The sequence below is a fragment of the Triturus cristatus genome, chromosome 2_2, assembly GCF_964204655.1.
Source record: "Triturus cristatus chromosome 2_2, aTriCri1.1, whole genome shotgun sequence".
In the NCBI taxonomy this organism is placed as follows: Eukaryota; Metazoa; Chordata; class Amphibia; order Caudata; family Salamandridae; genus Triturus; species Triturus cristatus.
Genome location: NC_140582.1, coordinates 234,569,731 through 234,586,909, shown reverse-complemented (window position 1 = coordinate 234,586,909; position 17,179 = coordinate 234,569,731). Strand labels below are relative to the sequence as shown.

The 17,179-nt window shown below is 40.5% G+C and overlaps 1 protein-coding gene across 8 annotated transcripts in view; it reads right to left on the bottom strand.

Annotated features, from left to right (window-relative positions):
- The window catches only part of ZNF462 (zinc finger protein 462), a 204,631-nt gene that overhangs the window by 88,949 nt on the left and 98,503 nt on the right, over nucleotides 1-17,179 (bottom strand). For 7 of the 8 annotated variants that reach the window (XM_085641286.1, XM_085641290.1, XM_085641287.1 and 4 more), the window contains exons 2-3: nucleotides 8,140-8,394; nucleotides 148-5,510 (exon numbers count right to left, since the gene is read on the bottom strand). In XM_085641286.1, the coding sequence (XP_085497412.1) occupies nucleotides 148-5,510; nucleotides 8,140-8,362 (5,586 nt within the window). In that variant the 5' untranslated portion in view covers nucleotides 8,363-8,394. Of the gene's footprint in view, nucleotides 1-147; nucleotides 5,511-8,139; nucleotides 8,395-15,055; nucleotides 15,217-17,179 lie in introns of all 8 variants that reach the window. The other variant, XM_085641289.1, reaches the window with a different exon arrangement.

Genomic DNA, 17,179 nt, shown 5'->3' with positions numbered 1-17,179 from the left:
TTGTATACTTGATTTCTTTTGGACTCATCTGCTAAACACCTGGGCTGCTATGCATTTCATTTTAACTTACATTTTCAGGCTTCACTAAGACTCAGTGATAAAAGTAGGATTAGTGATAATTCAGACTCACAAATGAGGGTCACTTACCTTCCCTAGTTTGAAATCTGCAAAAGCACCACCTGTATATTTTTGCTTGATCAGAAGTTGTTTCCTCCTCTCCTGTCGTTTTGCTCGTTTTTGGAACTCTTCGTTGTGACCATTTAGGTGCAAAGTCAAGTCTTCTATGCTGCTAAGTTTACTATCGCAGTGTTTGCACTGGAACGCACTGTTGTGAGATCGAGTGCTGTTGTCCAGTATGACAAAGTCCTTTTTCAAATCTTTGCTGTGGTGGTCAGTGTAGTGCATACAGAGGAGCTCAGCTGTGCTAAAGGATAACTTGAAGCACTTCACACATCGATAGGGGAGCAGTTCTGACTCCTTGGGTTCAGGTTCTGGCTCCTCCACCGTTTCAACATCCACATCATTGCTCTCGTCTGGAAGGCTTGGCGTTTCGTTTTCACTCGCATACACTGCAGTGAAGTAACCTTCCAACTTGCTTGCATGCTGCTTTTTGGGGAAGACACCAGGGTGGCGCTTCATGTAATGGGACACAATACCCTTTTTACTGTAAGACTGGAATGAGCAAAGGGAGCATTTCTTTTTTTCAACAGCACTCTTCAGCTCTTCGCTTAATTCAGGTGAATCATCCTTTGGAGGAGATGGAATGATCACTTTGTGCGGCTTATCACTCACCGTTCTTGAGGCTGCTAAACAGTGGGTATAGTACGCATCAATGTCATGCCGTTTCTGATAGTGTGCCGCAAGGCCTTTTCGAATAGGGTTGGTGTATGTGCATAATGCACAAGAGAAAAGGTTATTCTCCCCCGCTGGCTGTGCTCGTACATTGTTGTGTTTGATACGGTAGTGTCTAGCAATCCCCTTTCTGGTGGAGCAGAAATACTTGCACAACTGACATTTGAACACAGTGTGAGAGGCCAGAGGTGAAGTGGAATAGGGGGGATCACGTAGGTCAATGTCTATTTCGTCCGCTTCCGCATCAGGTTCCGGACTAGGCTCTTCTATGGCAGGTTCCGGCTCCACCAGGGCAATTTTGGGGGATGACTTTGAGTACAAGTCAAACTCTGGCTGATTATGATATTTTTCATAATGAATTTTGAGTTTTTCTAAAGTGCCATGAGTGTAGGGACATATTTTGCATCTATATGCACCAAAACCCTGTTTAAAAATCCTATTTGAGTCCTCCACGTCATTCTGTGATGTGTCATGTGGTTGTTCCACATCATGTACAAAATCCTCAGCTGTGACTTTGATAGCCGGATGGCGTTTTTGGTAGTGTGTGAGAACGCCATGGATGCGAGTGTTAATGTATGGACAGTGACGACACTTATACACAGATGTAGGGTTTATATCTATGTCTTGTGCAAAATCTGCAGCCTTCACTTTCATGCCTGGGTGCTTTTTGCCATAGTGGGTTAGAAGGCCATGCAAGTTATTGTATTCAGAGTGGCATACAGTGCATTGGTAAGGGGAGGAGGACAAAGCAGGATGCATAGAAGACAAATGGACTGATGTTTCACGATGAACGTTTAAATCCTCTAATGGCTCTTCTGCTGGAGTGTGTTTCTGTGCAGAAGCAACCTGAGCTTGTATAGATTCCTCTGTCTGAACACAGGGCTTAGAGGAAGGATCCTTATTGTCCTTGATGATATCAAGTAACACAGATTCATCACCATTCAAAGCCCAGGGATGGAAAGACTGGTAGTGGTTTGAAATGTCCCAAATTGTGGAGGCTTCAAAAGTACATTCTTTGCATTTATACGTCTTTGACTCTGCCGGAGCTGCCTGGGATGGAGGGGACTGGTCTGGACCTGCCCAGAGCTTAGTAGCCATATATGTGTAGTCCACATAATGCTCGGGATGTCGTCTTTGGTAATGTATAAGCAAACCGTTAGGCTCTGGACTTGAATAAATACACCACTCACAGTGATATCCAGCCTCTACTAATCCATCTAAAAATGCCCAACGCATTATGGAGGTAACTGTTGCCTTCAAGTTAGGGTGATCTTTCTTCATGTGCTTTTTAAGCGCATAGAAATAGGGTGAAGAATAGGCACACTGCCTGCACTTTAGACTCCTAAGTTTAGATTTTTCTCGCCCAGTGCTAGAAGCAGCTGATTGAGTGTTGCCAGCATTTTTCTTCTGTCCCCGGTCGCAGAGACTTCTCATTTCACCTGCATGTGCTCTCACCAAATCTGCATTCATCGAGTAATCGTGGTGCTTTTTTTGATAGTGGATGAGTACTCCTTTGACTGTCTGGTTTCCATAATCACAATGCTGACAAAAGTACATCAAATTTTCCTGAGACACAGGAGGCTTGGGCTTAGGCTTGGGCCCTGGTTTCTTTGGTGGAGGCTTAGGTGGGGCCCCTTCGCCTCGCATCATGGCTGCTGTGGGAGGAGCCTGCTTGATGTATTTTGCAGTCACCTTGATTTCGGGATGTCTTTTCTGATAATGGACAAGCACACCCACAACTGAACGATTGCTGTATGAACAATGTTTGCAGTAGAAGAGCTCATAACTATAGTCAGGCTGTGACGAGGGTATTGATGCGGGTTTGGGAGAAGGAGCGGGGCTAGACTCCAAAGCCATTTGTGAAATCGCAGCAGCCTTCTCTGCAGACACCATACGCATTGTTTTCTGAATACGGAAATAGGAAGCCTTTTCTTCTGGATGTTTTTTCTGATAATGCACCAACACCGAATGCATATTTGGGCTTGCAAATGAGCATACATCACAGTCATAAACTACAACAGTATTAAGTGGGGTCTCCTTATGGATCTCAGTGTTGGGCTCTGGGTCTTTAGAAGGAGCTTTACTAAATGATGGAGGCGTATCATTTCCACCGTGGGCAACAGGTGAAGATGTTGCCATATTTTTAGGAGCAGAATTAAGGATTTCTCTTAGTGTCTGAGATTCCGAATTTAGATCCTCTTGTTGCTCTGAAACATAGCTGGAAAAAATCATTGCATTGTTTATTTTAACTGTAGGGTGCATTCTTTGGTAATGGGGCATCAGACTTCTAACATTCGGACTAGTGTATGAACAAAAACGGCATCTATATATTAAGTCTGACTGATCAAAGTTAAGCACATTCATAGCTTCGGGGTGATGCTCAACATAGTGCTGATGCAGATCATCAAAATTGGTATAGTCAATATAACATTCTAAACAGCGATACACTGCACTGTGATCATTGGGATCCAATATGTACCTAAAACTAAATTTTATGTATGGATGCATTCGCTGGTAGTGAGTACTCACACTCCTAGCTGACTTGTTGCTAAAATCACAGTGTTTGCAATAATAAAGATGACCAGACTCTTCACTATACTCTGCATTTTCACTGTTGTGTTCAAGTCCGCCATAGAGTCCGGACTGGTTGCCTGACAAACTCTCTCCATGTTGATCCTTGAGATTCCGGTAAAAGTATTCCTCCTCCTCCAACTCTTCCTCTTCTTCGTCCTCAGATATTGTCAGCTCAATTTCAGCCCCATTGGTAGAAGTGTAGTCCTGTTGGGTATTTCTGAAATTGGCCTCTTTGCTAGATTCATTGTGACCTCTGGACCACATTGGCTGAAGTGCATATGACTCTGGAGTATTCAAAGGCTGCTCTGCTGGTTCTTCCTCTCTTTCCAACTCTACTTCTATCTCCACCTCATTCTCTTCTTCATCATCCTCTACATTAATAATGGGTTCTTCTTGCTGTTTGTTTTGGCTAATCTTACTTTGAAGGTTACTTGCTATCTCATCAATTCTAGTTCTCTTCTTCACTGGTGATAGATCCAGAGGGAATTCACCTGACACCTTTCTAGACGTTTTGGCAATAAAATTATTTTTAGAAGATAGCCCAAGAATTGAGGTCTGGCTTTTCTTTACAGTGTTGAAAGGTGCATTCATCTCTGCCTCACTGTCCTGTGACACACTTGCTTGGTCATTTATTTTTGTCAGGTTGTCACAAAATGAATGCTTATGTTGCTGGTGAACTCGTAGACCTTTCAAAGTAGTGGTAGAATAGCTGCACATAGAACATTTGTAGGGGTTATCTGTAAGAGATTCGTACATTAGTCCAGACTTTTTGCCATTTACATTTCCAACCTCATAGCTTGCTGAGCTATCACTCAAAGAAGGAGGCATGCTATCCGTATGGGAACTGAGGGCATCCCAGTCTGCCGTTCCACCCGTGTGGCACTGTTTATGGGCTCCAAGCTTTATTGGGCTTTTGCAGGTGAATGGGCATTCTTCACATTTGTACACCGGGGTCTTACCAGAAAGGTGAATGTTCTCAATATGACGAGAGATGCTACGCCTATGCATGGTAAGGAATGGGCAAAAGGGACACTGGAACCTGTTCATGTACCTTCGGAAAGGAATTCCTTTAGTTTCCAAAAGTTTGTTATTTTCAGATCCTAAAAGAGGCTCATCAGTTAACCCTGAAATATCGTGATCCATGGAACTGAAGCCATTTTCACCATCTATTTCATTAAGCTCGTCATCTGAACTGGAATCATTTAACATACTGTTTGGGTCCATGTCGCAACTAGGGTCCATCATGTCAGTCATTCCATAAGGGTGTTGCTCCTCCATAGTCATCATGCTATCATTGTAATGGGACTTGGGTTTCACGGATGTGTAAGGAGAAAACTTAGAAGTACTGACTCTGGGTGCTGCATTCCCCACAGAGTTTCTGAAATGTGGAGTCTGAGCACTGGACATCTCGTGTCCCACAGCATTTTGGGGCATATAGTTAGCATTTGAGGTAGGGCTCTCAACACGTTTTGGTGTCAGATCATGCACATTAGTGCCTTCCTGCTGCCTTAGACTTGACAGAATTTTAACCATGCCACGATGCTTTTTCATCATATGGTCACACCAACGTTCCCTTCTTGGAGTTTGATAGCTACACCATTCACAACAGAAGTTGCCCCTTGATTTTGTTAAAGGTTTGACCATGGATTCTAATATACTACGTTCGACTACTTCAGCTGGCAGCTCCTTAACAGCTTCTTGCACAGACATTGACACAGTCTCGGCAACAGCGGCAGATATTGTGGATTCTTTCAGGCTGCTTTTGTGGTACATTTTTTGGTGCTTGAGGATTCTAGCACGCCTTGGCGACTTGTAAGTGCAAAACTGGCATGAAAATACTTTCCCAAAACCTTCATGCATCATAATATTATAATTTGGAGAATTAACAGAAACTGCTCCAGTGGCATGACTGTGGACCTTTCTTGTGTGCTCTATAAGTAGGGTTTTGGATCTGAAGTAGCGAACACAATATTTGCACTGGAAGAATTTGTTTGTTGGTTTTGAATGAGCAGAAGCAGATTGCCCGTAGTATCCAGAGCTGTGCGCATAATAGGCATCATTCCCCATCTGAGCTGTGTTGTGTTCTACAAGATAAAAAAAGAAAATTAGTGACAGTGATAAACGTACATATTTCTCACAATTTTTAGAAGAAAAACATTCAGAAGAATTTGCTGATTTTCTTTTCACTGGTATTTCAAAAACTGGAAAACGTGTAGATTTTATGACACAGAAGAGAGGCAACAAATTAGTACCTATTCATCACCCCGCGGTGAATTGTAATACTCTAAATTAAAAAATAGTTCAATGTTTTGGTGGAGATTTGTATCTGTGATCATATTCAATAAGTAACATTTTGATAAATTGTTTTTCAAAGACCTAAAATAAACCTAAAGCTAAGAGCATAAGTGAAGACCCTATTTAGTTTATGAAGCTGACCACATAATACGCAAGGCAAAATGCTTATGGCACCAACTGAGTGTTGCTCCCTCGTGCCACATTGTTTTTCCCTTGTAATAGCCAGAGGAAGTGAGGAAAGGCTCAAGAGCTGAGTGGCCACACCTCTTTATTTTCCAGGCGGCGTGAAGAATAGGGATTGCCCAGAGTCACTTGTGGACTTACTTTCTTGCTTCTTTCGGGGCTGGTCTAGTATTGGTTCAAACAGGAGCAACACTTGCCTGCGCTTCAGGGCCTAGTTTTGGGGGAAACACTATGGAGGACAACACCAGATGTTTACTACTCACAGTGTTTGTTTGCTACTCAGGCAGGCGCACAGTCTAGGTTGCATCGCCACAGAGTGCCTTTGGATCGCAATCATTACCTTGTTGAATAAATCTGCAACATAATCGTCCTATAATGGAAAATGGCGAGGTCCCATTTATTTTTGTCCAAATGTAATTTAATTCATATATTATCTATCTTACCTGGCTATGGAATAGCTACGCTAAGCTACTTACACCTCTTTAGAACATTATCCAACACTGCATTGTTGCGTAACTAAGATAATCTAAACATTATAGGCTCAAATTTTAAAATACATACATCGTTTAACAGAAGATACAGCCCTAGCCTAGAAAAGTATTTGTTTATTAGAAATACATGCCACATTTTCTTTGAGCTTTTGAACCATATCTTTTTAATAGTTCCTGGCAAAATACAAGCTTCTTAGCTCACCTCCAAGAGGGGCACAACAATAATGCATAGGGCCTTTGAGTTGTGTGTTTAATTTGGGACTTTTTTTTTTTTAATAGCAATCTTTTCAGTGGAGCTTACACTTAGAGGATGGATAGTGAACATCATCTTTGTTGCCACTCTACAGATTAGACTCAAAGTGGCCCTGTCTGCTTTTGATCCAGCTCTGAGAGCAAGCAAGTCCACAATATGCAGTTTTCTGCTTTTGTTACAAGTATGTTTCTATAGGCTGGTGGTTACTTTGGTCCAAAATAGGAGGGCAACATGAATTATCAGCTTACAAAGGAAACTCTTGTTTTAGTGGGGGGAATTTATAACTATTTTGTAAACCTTTACAATCCTCCTGTCCTAAGCATCCTTATAATTTTCCCCAGAATTTTAGAACGTAAGCATTAAGTATGGTGTCAACATTCATTTCTGCCATATGCTTGCTTTTTCTCACCCTACTTCTGATTAATTTAAACACTGCTCGCACAACTTTCAGAAAATGCAAATGTATGTTTTTATAAACTTTTTCTTTTTTATAAAAGGTATTTTTCCCTGAACTTATCACCATCTCCCAAGTCCACCAAAAATGGAGTATACGGATTCACCTTCTAACACTTAGTGCATACCTAGGCAATGAGCATTCAGGTGAATCTCCGGAAGACTGGATAAGGGCACCTGTTTGTGAATTCCCACAATGATACATCTGTGTGAGTGTTGTCATACTATCATGTATTAACCTTTTTCCTTAGTTCTATCACCACTTGGCCATTCTCTGGGAAAGCCCACAACCTATCTTCTAGATGCCGCTTGCAAATGCTAAAAATTCATGTGTGAAGTCATTTTTGCATGCAGAAGCAATAACACTTCATGCAAAACTGGTTTTGCTAATCAGCTGGGGGGCTCTGCATGCAGAGTTTTGGAATATTTCCATCATCAAGTTCCAGTAGCACAAAGAAAAAGATTTGTGCCTCGAGTCCATAGTTTTTTTCATTTCTTGATGATTTCCTGAGTCAAAGAGAAGAGGAGGTTCGACCAAGATCACATTTATTTTGTTTCTTTTATGTAGCACTGTAGACCAGGAGGTAATTAAGAGCTTTATATCAGAGAAGACATCCCCTTGCAATGAATGACTACAAGTACAGGCAGTAGGGCCAAGTAGAAGGGGAAAAGCGTGAGAGGAAGAGGGAAGAGGGAACGGAAAGGGGGAAGAGGGCCGGGTGGAAAATAGGAGTGGCATTATTTCAGAGAGTTATAAAGCAAACAAGATTGGTCACTCAGTCAGGAGCTTGTAGAAGAGGAACTTCTGCGAAGATCAGGAGATGGTTCATTCCAGGGAGCGTGACTGAGTAACTTTGACTAAATACCTCAAACAAGTCCAATCCCTGAAAACCTGCTTAAGTAAAAGAATCAAACATTTACTTGTAAAAATTAGGACTCCTGCACCCAATATAAAAATTATGATTTTGCTACTGAGTCTGTCACCCACAAACGAATGCAACAAAGATGACAATGTGTATGTAATACAAGTAGATTTACCAGTTGTTTCCTCAGTGGCCACAAACTCGTTCTTAATATGCGCAAATTGCTCGTCCATCTGGTTGTTAGTGTTGAGATCCCCACCAGATCCAGAGAAGTTGGTGTTCTCCTCAGTAACATCAGTGGGCTGCAGAAAGATCGTGTGAACATCCTGAATATGGACTTTCAGTTCCTCGTGGGAATGAGCTCGAAAATCACAACCATCACACTGCAGAACCTCCATGATCGCTGATGATGTTTTCACATTAGAAAGTTCTGAAACACATAAAAGAGAAAACATAGTTTTTAGGCTGTCATGGGTCAGGCATGAACAGCTCGTCCAGTCCAATGTTTTTCCTTTGCAGCTTAAACGTTGAGTTGCACTAAGAAAGGCAAAACTACAATTTCCAGATTAAAAATAAGTAAATAGCATTTGGTGCATTACTCACATATGACATGGGGCAAACAGATCTCGTACAAACACGGATAGAGAAAAGGGAACAAGATATTCAACAAATACATACAATCAACATATTGAACACAGGCACTATGACATGTGGGCAATAAATGAGACTACCCAACTATAGGCCCGATTACGAGTGGGTCGATTAATTTCGACCCGTGTACAAACCCATGTTTATGTAGGGATTGAAATTACAAGGTCAATCCTGTCGAAATTTAGCAGGGGAAAAGTGCATGGTATTTACCGTACTCTGTGGATTTTGGTGCGTTAGACACCAAAATCTGCATGTAATTCTCCACAGATTTGTAATAGCAACTATTTACCGCACCCGATAAATAACACACCCCATGGTATCGTTATTTATTAGGTGCGCTAAATAGCACCAACACTCGTAATCCAGGACTAATCGTCCTCTTCACCCAATGATTTACAAGAGTACTTTTAAATTTAGACTATTTAAGTCAGACTCACAGCAACATTCGGGCTTATTTCGGTGAAATTCTTACATGGCGATCTGCAGCACAGCAGAAAGCAAAAATAGAAATAGAGGAAAGTAAACCACCTTGCCATAAACGCAGTAAATACAGGAGAAATTCAGTACAGTCATGTATCCCCGAGGACTCCTCTTCAAGTTCTCTCTGACAGAGGAATGCAGCCAAATTCTGAACGTCACAACAACTCCTCAAAGTAAATCCAAGCTACTTGGTACCTTCTGACAGTGTGTACAGGTAAATAGCTGCAAGCCAAGACGAATGCTGCTTGGATCATCACCAGATGCATACAAACACCACTTTTGGGGCAGTGTCTTGTCTGAACACCACTGTAACAAATTACCTCAATCTGTAACAGCAAGAATACGGATTTTCTCCTCGTCAGTAAGATTTCACATTTGTGACAAAATAATTCATTTACATGGAAATGATACAAAAGGCAAATTAATTCCCAACTCTTTCATAATGAAAGCAGATTGCAAAACACATGTACTTCCAATTAGCACACGTTCCAGAGGGTTGCATAGTTCATAGAGAAAAGTGCACAAGCCTACCACAGTTTTCACATTATGGAATCTAGGAATTTTCAGTCATAGGTATCACATGCAAGTGTGCACCAGTGCCAGTCACGATAACCCAAATAGTTGGTTAAAACACATTTCATAATTAAAGAATCTAGACAAGCTGGCACACATATGCAACAATACATTGGAATAATTTGTGGGGAATTCTTAAGAACTAAGATGATCTTTCTACTGGATTTTGATCAACCTGAATCCAAGATCTCTTATGTATTTTTATGTGAGCACTAGGGGTTGCTATCTGTTCTTGATCAGATCACTGCAGTGCCTCAATCCCCCCCACCCCACCTACTTCTTCCCCGCAGCCCATTAAACCTGAAAGCAATTTTTCCATGGTGCAGACAGCTCCAGCACTGAGGCGCAGAAAGACAAAGAAATCATACCAGACACTTCTCACTACCCATCCCCCAAGCTCAGCCCTTTCATTCTCTGAGACAGGCGAGCCTCGGCTCTGCAGAATGTGTTTATCACACTGCCAGGCTACAGGAGCTCCAGCGTCAGTTAGAAAGCTTCCCTAGTTCTCTGATCTTTGAACAGCAGCCATTTTAGCTCCGCAAGCCAAGCTCTTAGCTTTTAGCCCGTCATCAACATTGAGCTCCTGCTCTCACACATCTGAGGTAGCATGTTAGATACCAACTGGTAGGACACACTAAATCAAGACGGCACGATGTACCTTTTCTACCTTTCATCAATCTTAGCTTCATGTTGCAACAAATGTTTGAATATCTATATTGAACAATGTGATGTCCCATTCAAACCTATCTTCCCTCTTTTCCTGCTTAAAATTGAAAGTTTACCTTCTCTTTTGAAAATTGTACAAGATGATCGTAAATTTGCAAACATACAACACCAAACATTTACAAATCATAGATCTAGTCCCTTCTCTCACAGGTGAGGACAAGGGGTGCCTTGCTGAGGATAGTCAGCAACATGAACAGAAGAAGAATATTACACATCCCAACTCAGTGCCGTAGAGAGAGGTATTAGTCTGCCCACTGCTCACATTTCTGGTTGGAACAAATTTAATTCAGTGGCATTTCAAGACTAGACTAGAGCATCAAGAAAAAGAAACATAACAAGTCCCTTCCTCCATGGCATAAGAGTGAGTTTCAGCTAGACTTGTTTTTACATCTGACAACACTCTGCACACTGGCACTTGCTGAGTCATGTTTCCCACTCTAAGAATGAGCTGACTTGACCCAGCATGCTTAGTACAGCTGGCTGAAAAGCCTGGACATGATGAAGGGCAACCACGGTGCACGGGTACAAAGGACAAAGTCATGCAATGGCAATTACAACATACCACTCCATAAGAAGGGCGAAAGTCACAATACTTGCAATTCATGAGCTTATCTCACACAGGTAAATGGCACAGTCAATACTACAAATCCTGAATGACTTGGCCCTTCCTGTAGGACACAATAGACTGTCTAGTAATCTTGACAGAGTGGGGGGGACTTAGCCTACTTGTTGAAGTCACTTGTGCAAAGGGCTTGCTGTTGCTAAGGGAAGGCTTAAAGAATCCTTAAGTGTGGGAAGTATTGTCAGGATAGGTTGTTCACGGGCATTTCTTGTCTTACAACATTACTTTATAGACCACCTGTAGACCTCGTTGACAGGACAGCTCTCAAGATTAGTAACATAGGATGGTCTCACCTAATATCTATGTATGACACAAATTCTGAACATAATACTGTTGAGACTTTAAAGATAATTAGATACAGTTATTAACACAAACACCATCTCCTATGAGGAAAACTATTAAAATACACTTTACTTAGCTAGTCAAAAGATAGAGGAAAACATATTCTACGCAATATCTTCTCAAGAAGCATGGAACAAAAATCAAATGTTACCACCAACTTCTGCAACAAGGAAAATATCTTAAGAAGCACAAAATCATCTTAGTGCCCTGCTAATCCCATTTAAGTATGAGTTTAAGCATTTGATAATCAATCTTGCATCCAAACTGGTCACTCTTGTGATTTTGTTTTTTCATTCTGATGGAGTGAAATCCTCAAATTATTTCATGTTTTTTATTTATTAAAACAAATGCTCTCTACATACACACTGTTGTAGACCCATCTATATTCGACTACACCAACAAAAGATTTAGGAGACTCACATAAATTAGTCCATCAAATGGCATCTCCCTTAAAAATCTTTTTGAGAGCAGGTTCAGGTTTGTATCCTGGATTGCTAAACATTCAACGTGGTGTTTAGGAGCCGCTTGACTCCAGCAATGCAGTCGTTCTATGTGTAATAAATCTCTCCTCTTCCATTGACACAATTAACCATGGTGTTTAAGTAGATCACATTTTGCAGGGTGTCAAGAGATGTTTGAGATTGTTCGCCATGCATCATTTGCATGAAATCTATGGTTAAATCCAAGATAGTATTCAAATGGGTTAGAGTCTGATTTTGAGTCTAGTGGTAATACTCAGATTTCTGGAATAGTTGCTAAACCAAGGTGGCAATTCACAAGTGGATTTTTCTCCAGTTTTTTGTACATTCTTCCTAAAATTTTCACTACCACCCAAATAAAACGCAGCTCATTTGTCTTCGTAGTGGCAGGGCAGAACAACTGCGTGCATGCAAGCCCTCTTCTCCCTGTATATGGATGGCAGGACAGTTGCTACTCAATACCATAGGGGGAAATGGGCAGGGAAACTAGGCAGACTGCACACAAACACATTCATCCAAACATTTACAAAAAAAGGAAATGGCACACAACAAAAAGTAAAAGTGGAGCATCACCACAATCTCTATACAGAAGCAAACGCCAAATATCTGGCAAACATTTACAATTTAGACTTATTCGAAAAAGAAATCAATAGACTTTTTACAAGATTCTTATAGAAAAATAAGCTACAGAGAATTGGTTAAACAATAAACAAAAGCCTGTCAGGAGGTAAATTTGCACAAATTATCAAAATAACATGAGATGTACGTGTGAGTTGTCTAATGATGAATTGGCCCCGTCCAACTGTTAAAAATGAATTTGATCTAGAATATATCCACATACATAATTAGAGAAGAGAACCTGCCAGTGAAAATAAATGAAGAAACCAAACATTAATTGATAGTCTTGATGTGGAAGAATCTGCTATTCAAAATGGTAACTAATCTCCAGACCCTTCCTGCTTCAGGACCTATTACCAGAAAAAGAATACCTCAAAATATGTATCCCTCACAAAATATATTTATTTTAAATCCACAGATCTTCTACCTCCTCACCCATCTCAAAGTCAGAATTTGTTTACAGCGCAAAATTGATCATTTAACATCCTGCCCGTTACTGGAAAGTCAAACTAAACAAAAGGTCCATTGATCTAGGCGTGCCAGCCAACCTTGCAACTGTTGCTGATTATATGGAATAACAACAAAAATATAAACCAAATTAGGAAGTCTTAAACATTACATATGATCAATAGAATTGGAGCGATAGCTAGTTGATTTGGAAGACTGGATTCCGCGATACAACCTTCTTCTATATGGGGTCTTGAAAGGTAGTGGAATAATGTTGCACCTGGACTTCTTGAATCAAAGTACCAACAAATATGAAGATTCAAACATTACAAAGTATTAAAGATCTAAAGAGCATGTCAGCAACCCACTGGACTTCGCAAACATAAAAACCCAGAGACATGCCTTAATCACTATCAAGAATCTGATGAGATTTCAATAAATATATGAAATCATTTCTTGGACAGAAAGAAATTACTGAAGCATCTGTACAAGTCCCATCAATCACACCTTGTGATTTCTGCAAACGAGAACGAAAATTAAAGAGATTGTTGATCTTCAGCCTACCCTAAGTGAGTGAAACAGTAAGTTTATGGTATGTAGCTCTGGACTCATGAAGATACCAAGGCCATGCTGTTCATTAACCATTGGTAGCAGAAAACATTACCTCAAGTGGTTCAAAAACATACAGCAAACAAAAACAGATATGGAATACTGTGAAACTGAGAATTTAATATATACATGTTCTGAAGTAAGGCTAGAGAAAGTGCAGGCATCATATCCAAAAACAATATTAACATGACAAATACTGAGTACCACTAACAATAAATCAAGCATATTCATGAAGGATCCTATAAACAATCTTCAGTCACTCAATCAACACTTTCACATCTGCCCATCCACATCTAAACATTTACATTCACTTTCACCCTCATGTCCTCATTAAAAGTCAACTGTAACTTCTACACAATCCAGCTTTCTACCTGCGCTCACAGGCTAAATCAAGCTTTATAACTTCATGCATTTTAACTTAACAATTATAAATAACTGTTTCCATTGGGTCATTAGACTAAAAGTTACACATTATAGATACCTAAGTACCAATTTTTAAATGTCAACATGCTTTACTATTTAATACATTTTGGATATGCTGACACAGGTTACACAGATAAGAATACCAAGGGCTAAATTCTTGGTTTTACAATCCAAGCTTTATACTTAAATTTCAAAATATACATGGTTAAATACACAGATTCCTAATCAGAAACAAACTTAGGTTTAGACTCACAGAAAAGATGGATAAATTAGGTGGTAGCACTGTTTTAATTCTAGGTCTTTATCTGAGTTACTTGTCTCAATAAATTTAACTCCGTTCTGGTATTTCAAATAAATGACCCACAGCATCAGAGCGCTATCCGGCATGAGGGGAAAACTCGATTAGCAGGTGTGATGAGTGAAGTGTTAAGGGGTGGTTCAATCCAATTAAATACATCATCTTTGATCAAATTCATAGGGAATGACATGAATTAGGTAAAAAAGGCACTTGTTGATCCCTATGAGATGATTCACTGATTAAAAGCAAGAAAATGAGTGACTTTTGGCAGGATAGTATTGCGCCGTCGCCTAAATCTAAAAATTAACCCATCCTACAAGAAAATACTATAGCTTTATAGCCTGTGATATGGGCTCTACCAGCTACAGTGGCTCTATAACAAGGGAGAGCACCTTTAACGACTGGTACAGCCTGAAGCAGAAGGGCTATAATTCTATTAGAAGTTTCCACCCATTGATGGCATAGGCTTCCATATTAAATACAGAGAAACAAATATTGGAACGCTACCAAGTTCTAATGTAAGGATTATCATGGAATGGGTTGAAGAGCTGCAAGGTTTCACAGTTCAAACACAGAAGAAACAGGTATTTACTCAGACATCTAAGTAGCAAAACCTAATCGTTCAATAGATGTGAGGTAATAAAGAAATGGCCCTAATTGAGGAATAACTAAAAATATGCATATGAAACCAATGAAATAAGAACAACCAGGCCTACAACTACTGCACAAAAATCATATTGCAACAAATATGACGAATCCCTATGAATCACATACAATGCACAATATGCACTGTCTAGCATGCTGCTATGGGTGCATCGCATACCTTGTTTATCTCGAGGGAAGTAGCATCATAAAGGTTCACCAATCAGTTCTCCAGACTCAAGCAGGCACAAGGCTTTATCAAGCTGGAGATCACAGTCCATTTCTTTTCATTATTAGTAGTAATCATTATCACGGGATGCTTCTCTTTATATTGCTTTCCTTCTACAGAGAAAAAGAGATGAAACAAATAGGACTGTGCCCTACATTATTGCAAAGGGTCTTCATACATCCAGCAGGGCTCTCAAACTGTCTAACTTACACCCAGGCTACACAGTGTAACATACCAAGCAACAAATGGGAATTGCATCAAGCAGTCAAACCTCTTCGCCCAATCATGCCAACATTACGTTTTCAGTTGAAGCTCATTAAAAAACATCACCCTGGTCCAGACGGATCCACTGATTTCACCCTTTTGTTGACACACACTTGATAGAAAAAATATAGATCTAAACACTACCATCACACATCTAAACACTACCATCACACATCTAGTACCTCATCATTTCATTCAGAAATACACCCTTACCAAACCTGTATGCTCGAGCCTGTTAGAAATATATATTTATATATATATATATCCTAAGTCACGGTTAGCCTTAGTTCACTTGCAGTCTTTAGCAGTTGAACTGTTTATTTAATGTTGGATGATATGTGTCCCTTAAACAGGCTTTTCTCGATTTCCCTTTAAAGCTTTTGGACATTTCTCAAACTTCCTCCTCTTGCTGCCAACCTGGTACTTCGGACCTTGATAATATTCAGACAGCTTGTACAATCAGGCAGCTGCAAGCCCTGTTACAGTCTGCGCTCCTCCTCCCTACACACACACACAATACCCATTAGGGCAGCAACTACTCCAGAAAACTCCTGCAACAAATGACCTCAAGACGTGTTAGAACAGGGCGGCTGTGTTTCACCCCGTCAATAAATCTTTCACTGGTTTAAAAATGCCTTACCACCTTAATGCACAATTTAAGAAGGTGATAAATACGTGCTCTTCCCTCAGGTCAGGAGGTAAAGGAAATAGCCGAAGGAAATTGTTAAGTTAACAGTCCTCGGAGCAGTGGTTCTGCAAGAAAAGGTCTGGTAATGTTCAGACGGCTCTATTACAAGGAAGAGCTGCATAAGAATCCCATAAGAAGGATTGCTTCCCCAGATAGCCTGTGAAAACAGGTATTGTGTCATGAAAGAACTTGGCAGACTAGCATGCGCTTTCAAAAATATAAAATGAACAAAATGTCCTGCTTTCTCCTTAAAGTAAGGTAATCTTTCCAGTGGATTCAGGTCAAGCTAACAGCAAAGACCTTTCAAGCATTTCTGTGTGAGCATCAGTGGTTGCTAACTGCTATGGATCAGATTACACCAGAGCCTGAAACACCACTCCACCTCTTCCTTCAGCACAGTCCATTGGATCTGAAAGCACATTTTTCCATGGTGCAGACAGCTCCTGCATTTAGAGCGCTGACTCGCAGGGGAAAAAAAAGCAGACCAGCCACTTCTTACTACCCATCCCCCAAGCTTAGTCCTTTCTCCCAGACCGGCGAGCCACGGCTCTGCAGAATGTGTTTATCACAGAAGAGGCAGGAGCTCGTGCGTCACTGAAGCTTCAAGCCTCCGAAACCCTCCCTAGTCATCTGAGCTTTGAGGAGCAGCCATTTTAGCTCAGCCTGTCCATGTACTGAGGAGATCAGAGCTTTGAGCCTGCATACAACATGGAGGTCGCATCCATCTGATGTAGCAGGGAAGATACCACTGATAGGAGAGGTTTCTTGCAATAGGTGATTTACGTTTTTCAACATGGATTTAGCTGCAGTCTTGAATTGTCAGTTATGCCATCTACAAATATTTAAGACTGTGAGGTACTCTTCAGCCCATCTTAACATTAAATGCTTTCTGTGCTCCCTTTCTAACATGGAATGTCGTTCATTCACTCTATCATTTATAATCCTATGGTGATCTAGGTGTGGAAATGTTTATTGCTGTAAAAACAGTCTGTGACAAGAAGAGCAAAAGAAAGCTGCAAGTCGTAAAGCAGTTCCACATGTGAAGCAACCCTGAGAAGAGATTAAAATCATACAATCGAGTAATGCCAGTCAAATCACACAAAAGACCCAACAAATTAAGGAAG